We start from the raw sequence: 5,724 nt of genomic DNA on the forward strand, positions 1-5,724 counted from the left end.
TTATCCTTATATATCCTACTTAGGTATAAATATTATGAAAAACTAATAGATAGATTAGCATTTTTCTCTTAAAAACAGTTGGAATTGTGTCTTTTTTTTTTTTGTTAGACCAAATCTCATTTAATTTGTAGTTGAAATAGCTCGGATGTATCTTTTTTTCCTCATAATTTTGTTTGAATATTAGGACTTATATAAAAATAAAATTTTCCAAAAGGTTTGACAAAATCTATACGTGTATTTTAGCTGCTCAAATTGACCGGGAAAATTTGATAATAGTTTCAAGTAATGCATCTGCAAAAGTCTAATAAGAAACAAAAGAATAAATGAATGATTGATTGATTGATTGATTTAAAGAACACAAGCAAAGGATCAAGTGCGAAGCAGCATCTGCTGAATACTTCTCATATTCTTGAAAGTTGAAAAGATCGACGTGTGTTGAAATATTCAATATTTAGTATTGACTTCAAAATAATTTGATGCATGTTTGCAAGATGGGAAGCATGTATTTTTCATTGTCATTCCCCTTTTTTTTTCCTTTTTAATTTTTCATTTTAGTAAAGATATATATTATGATGGATGAAGTGTCATCATTGGACCAATAATTGAACATAATAATAGGAGTAATAATTTATGAACCACACAATGCTCTGTGCTTTCCTTCAACTCAACTTAAACTTAGAACCAAATCTTCACTTTTATTATTATTATTATTATTATTATTATTATTATTATTATTATTATTATTATTATTATTATTTTGGCCTTGCGGCATGGCTTTGGATCAAACTAGTTAGTTGAATTCATCAATACAATCTAATGAAATTATTAAAAAAAAAAAAGAGAAAAATGAAAAGAACTCAATACTATGTACACTTGAGATCCCTATTTTCTATGAGGTCCTAAAAGACATGACCCTTTGGATCTGTTCTTAGGCCAAAAAGAAAGGAAGTGTTTTTGAATGTCTCTTCCTTGTTTTGGTTTTAAGCATGGTCTTGGTCTCTTCTTTCACCAATTTCCTCTCTTGAAAAGTTGAAACCAATTTTGAGAGTTTTATAGTCACCCTTTTCTCCATATTTAGAAATTTGGCACAAAATTAGGAATTATTTGGATCTTGTTTTGTTGATATGCTACTTCTTGGGATATAAGGTTATGGGTAACCCATTTTTGGGCATGGCAAAAGGACCATATTGAATCCCATTCTTTGCACCTAAAACAGACCACCTACAAATAATGACAAAAACAAATCACATTTTAGGAACATTGTAAACACATACTTGTTATTATTATTGAAAAGATGTTACTAGTAATAAAATTAATTTTTTTTTTAAATTACCAACCTGTACTTTGTGGTGAGATGATGTAGAAGCACCAAGATCTCTAACTTGGCCAATTCATTCCCAGGACACATGTGGATCCCACTGCCAAATGGCATAAAGGTATTGGCTTTTGGAGAAACCTGGCAAAATAATAATAAAAAAAGAAATCTTTTTATGGTCTGTAAAAAATAAAAAATAATAACAATATAAAATGTGGTAGGTAATTGAGTATTGATAATGCAATATTACCTCAAATCTTGAAGGATCAAACTTCTCTGGTTCTTTGAAATGATTAGGGCTATGGTGTATGTTTCTGAAGAGTGGTAACACTTTCCAACCTTTTGGTATAAGATACCCTGAAGGAAAATAATTCCAAACAAAGAATCTGTTAGTCTAAAATTATAAAAATGGAAAAGAAAAAAGAAAAAGAAAAAAAAGGGTATTGACCTTGATATTCCACATCTTCAACTGCTTCTCTAAAAGTAAAAGACAAAATAGATGCAACTCTTAGAGTCTCTTGTATGACCCTTGAAGTTATTGGCATCTTCTTGGTATCTTCCCAATTCAGACCCTTCTCATCACCACTTTCTTCCTTTCTCTTCACTATGGACTCTTGCTCCTCCTGTAAACCCCACACAAAAATTAAAAACCAAAACTAAATAAATTTATAAAGAGTAAGATGGATGATTTTTTTTATCCCAATTAATTTTGAGATTCATGTTTTCATAAATTCTCTTAATTTTTTTCCATAATTTTGTATCTTATAAGATCTTTGCACAGATAATATTAAGGAGACAAAAAAACAGTCCGAATTTATTTTATTTAGTATTTATTAATTATCGCAATAATTAATAAATATTAAATAAGACAAGTTATAACTATTTTTTTACTGATTTTCTTTAGTTACCAAAAATTTTTCACTATAATAATGAAATCTTTTTTCTTTTTGGTTTTTACCAATTTGAAGATCCTTTCTCTTATAACCAATGATACTTCTACTTGAGTAGGATAATTGGAAAAAGAAAACATGTAGATAGGGTAAGAAAGTTGCATCTTGCATGGATATGATATAAAAGAGTGGGACCCAAGAAAGAAGAACACTTACTGTGACAGCTTGAAGGACAGTGGGATTTTCACCAAGGTACTTCACAATCCACGTCAGCACAGTAGCTGTGGTATCACGAGCTGCAAAAATAACTCCAATTATGTTATCTGTTATTTGCTCGTCGGTGAGTCCAGCCTTCTCCTCCATGAATGAACCAAGCAAGTCTTTGTGTTCTTTCTTCTTCTCTCTCCTATTCAATATTATCTCACCCACGATCTTCGCTATTTCCTTCCTTGCTTTCATTGCTTTGTTGAACAGCGTCCCTGGAAGGTTAATTGGCATTGAATTGTACCCTTTTTCGAGTTTGTAGTAGCACCGTTTTAGATCCTCTCTGTAGTGGATTTCGTCCTTGCCGAAGATTGAAAGCAGAGCAACGTTGAAGGTGTACTGCAATCAATCATAAAGAAAAAAAATTTAATTTTGATGAATACCCATTGTTTCTTTTGCTCTAAAGCTTAGAACTTTACAAGAAATTAGGAAAGAGAATAGCTCTTGATCCCACTTTTTGGTTACAAACCAAAAGCACTCTTAAGAGAGAGAAAGAGGGAACATGATAATGATGGTTTTCTATGAATTTTGTGAATTTTTTTTTTTATTTTTCAAGGAATCTCACGATACCAGCAAAATTCGAACCCTGGGCACTTGTTTGGCACTTGTTTGGCACGAACAAGTGGATTCGAGAATTTGGTGTTTAATGTCAACAAAACATGACTTTTAGAGAAACAGGGGAAACAGAGGAACTCTGTTTTTTTGGTAACAGAGGAATGAAGTGAAGTGAGTGGTACTTACTGTTTTCATTTCAAGGAAAGTAGTGATCAAACGTCCTTGGCAAGAGGTGAGGGAATGTTGGGCAATGGATTCAATGTCGGTTATGATGTTTTTGATGGCTTCAGGCATGACGGTTCGAAGAACAAGCCTCCTCAAGTTAGCATGGTACTCTCCTTGATGGAAGAAAATTGCTTGCTTCCCTAACATCCTCTCTTTGCTCGCCGGGAACGTTGGCTTGAACAATTGAGCTTTGTTTAGAACAAATTTCGCTGCCTCTGGGCTCGAAATCATAACACATGGACACCCCAAAATGTTGGACTTGAACATAGAACCATACCTATTATCATAAACAAATATATGTTTTAGGTTAACAACTTCACATGCAAGTAACTATAAACTAGTACTAGTGTTGTGTTAATAAGGAATGAACCTTTTGATTTTGTCGGCAAAGAAAACATTTGGGTCTTGAGAATACATTTGAAAAGTTTCACCTATGTATGGCCAACCCATGGAGCCAGGTGGGAGTGGCAAGTATCTTCGTTTGGAAGCAAAATAGGGTTTCATGAAGATTCTAAATAGAACAATGGAGAGCAAAGAAGCCAAGATGCATAACATGGTACTTAGTTCCATTTTTGTGTTAATAATAATAATAATACTAAATAGTTTTGAGTAATGGAGGCTTGCTTGTTATTGATAAGAAGAAGATGAATGATGAAATATTGATTGATGGATGTGTGAGTGAGAGTTGAAACATTTTGAGGTATTTATAGGCTGGTTCGGTTTGAAAGAGTTATTTACTAATAATAATACTAAATTTGATGAGTGATATGAAGTAGGAAGAGAGGGGGAAGGAAGAAAAAAAAAAAAAAAAAGAGGAAGGAGGCTTTCAATTACAGCTCGATTTCCACACACGGAATCTCTGATTCCAGCTCATTCAAGTATTTGTATTTGGTCTAATTTAATTTTAATCTTGAAAGGAAGAGATAGAAAGAGAAAGAGTGAGCACGTGTCAGAAGAGTGTATAGTAATATTAGTAATGGATATTAAGAGGTTAAAGAGTTGGGTTGACCGTATGTGTATGTGTATGTGTATGTATGGTGTGGCCTGAGATATGATATCTTATGATATTGCTGTATCTACTTATTGGGAAAAGGGAACTTACCCTACTTCCTAAGGAACCAAATTCTAGAGAACACCATAAATAGATTTTTAATTTTTAAATAAAAAATAAATAAATTTTTTAATTAATTAAAAATATAAAAATAATTTTATATTTTTTTAAAAAATATATTTATCTTTATATATTTTAAAAAAATTAAATATTTTGATATTAAAAAAAATATTTTTATATTTTTAATTAGTCAAAATTTATTTGTTCCGAATTAAAAAGTCAAATTTATTTATCTTTTCTTAAATATATATTACTTGTATCATTCATTCTTTTAAAAGTATTACTTTAGGTATATCTTTTTTTTTTTACTTTTAAATGCAGAATAAACAGATTGAAAAGAAAATAATGTTTAAATTTCAATATTTTTGTTTTTTTTGTTTTAATAAATTTCATATTGAATACTTTGATTTTTAACAATTTTTATTATTTTATAAGTCTTTAAAAATTATTTTTATCAAATAGATTAATTATTCTGTCGCTTTTAATTAAACTTTTAAAATATATTATAAAATAAATTAATCCCTTTTAAGACAATAAAAAGATCAAAATCATAATTTTAAAAACTACTTCTATATAATAAAAATTTATTGGATAATACATTGGTGTCCGACTTAAAATTTATTAAGAAGTAATTTAATTTTTTTTAAATATCATCTTATATTCTAGATACAATTATAAAATATAAAAAATATATAAATAAATTTCTGATTATTAATTATATATAAAATAATCTATGTAAGAAAAGAGAAAACAGAAAAAAAAGAGATAATCTCAATACTGAAGCAACTTTTAAAAAGAATAAAAACAAAATAAAAAAAACTTAAAAGAGTAATTTTTCAGCATTAAAAGAATAATTTATTTTATAAAATATCATCTTATATTCTAAATACTATTATAAAATATAAAAAATATATAAATAATTTTTTTATCATTAATTATATATATATATAATAACCTATGCAAGAAGAGAAAAGACAGACATAAACAAAAAAAACCTCAATACTGAAGTAACCTTTAAAATAAATAAATAAAGCCAAAAAGAACTTGAAAGAGCAATCTTTCCAGTGTTGCTTCAATTTTCCTTTTCCGTACCATGTGGATTCTGTCATTTTTTTAAGTTGTGATGCATGCAATGCTTAATTCTTTGAATTGATTCTTTGCTATGTTTCTCTTTCTTTAATTTAATTTAATTTTCTCTCCTCACTACTCAATCAAACTTTCTGCCTAACCTTACCTTCCCTCCCTTGCAACTCATCTTACGGCACAAAAACAATAAAATCTACTTTATGTTTTTAACTAATCCGAGGTTTATTAGGTCAACATTATATTTGTTATATGTATATGTTTAATTATTACCTTCAAAT

At 29.2% G+C, this 5,724-nt stretch overlaps 1 protein-coding gene across 1 annotated transcript; it reads right to left on the reverse strand.

Annotated features, from left to right (window-relative positions):
- Positions 1 to 775: 775 nt before the first annotated feature.
- LOC112747584 (abscisic acid 8'-hydroxylase CYP707A2-like) lies at positions 776 to 4,116 on the reverse strand. Its single transcript, XM_025795672.3, has 7 exons — positions 3,620 to 4,116; positions 3,211 to 3,526; positions 2,422 to 2,808; positions 1,764 to 1,938; positions 1,566 to 1,672; positions 1,338 to 1,456; positions 776 to 1,221 (listed from the first exon to the last, which is right to left on the reverse strand). Exons 1-7 carry the CDS (start codon positions 3,817 to 3,819, stop codon positions 1,128 to 1,130), a joined length of 1,398 nt encoding a protein of 465 aa, XP_025651457.1. The 5' UTR covers positions 3,820 to 4,116; the 3' UTR covers positions 776 to 1,127.
- Between the last annotated feature and the right edge of the window lie 1,608 nt (positions 4,117 to 5,724).

Source organism: Arachis hypogaea, chromosome 15 (assembly GCF_003086295.3).
Source record: "Arachis hypogaea cultivar Tifrunner chromosome 15, arahy.Tifrunner.gnm2.J5K5, whole genome shotgun sequence".
Lineage (NCBI taxonomy): Eukaryota > Viridiplantae > Streptophyta > Magnoliopsida > Fabales > Fabaceae > Arachis > Arachis hypogaea.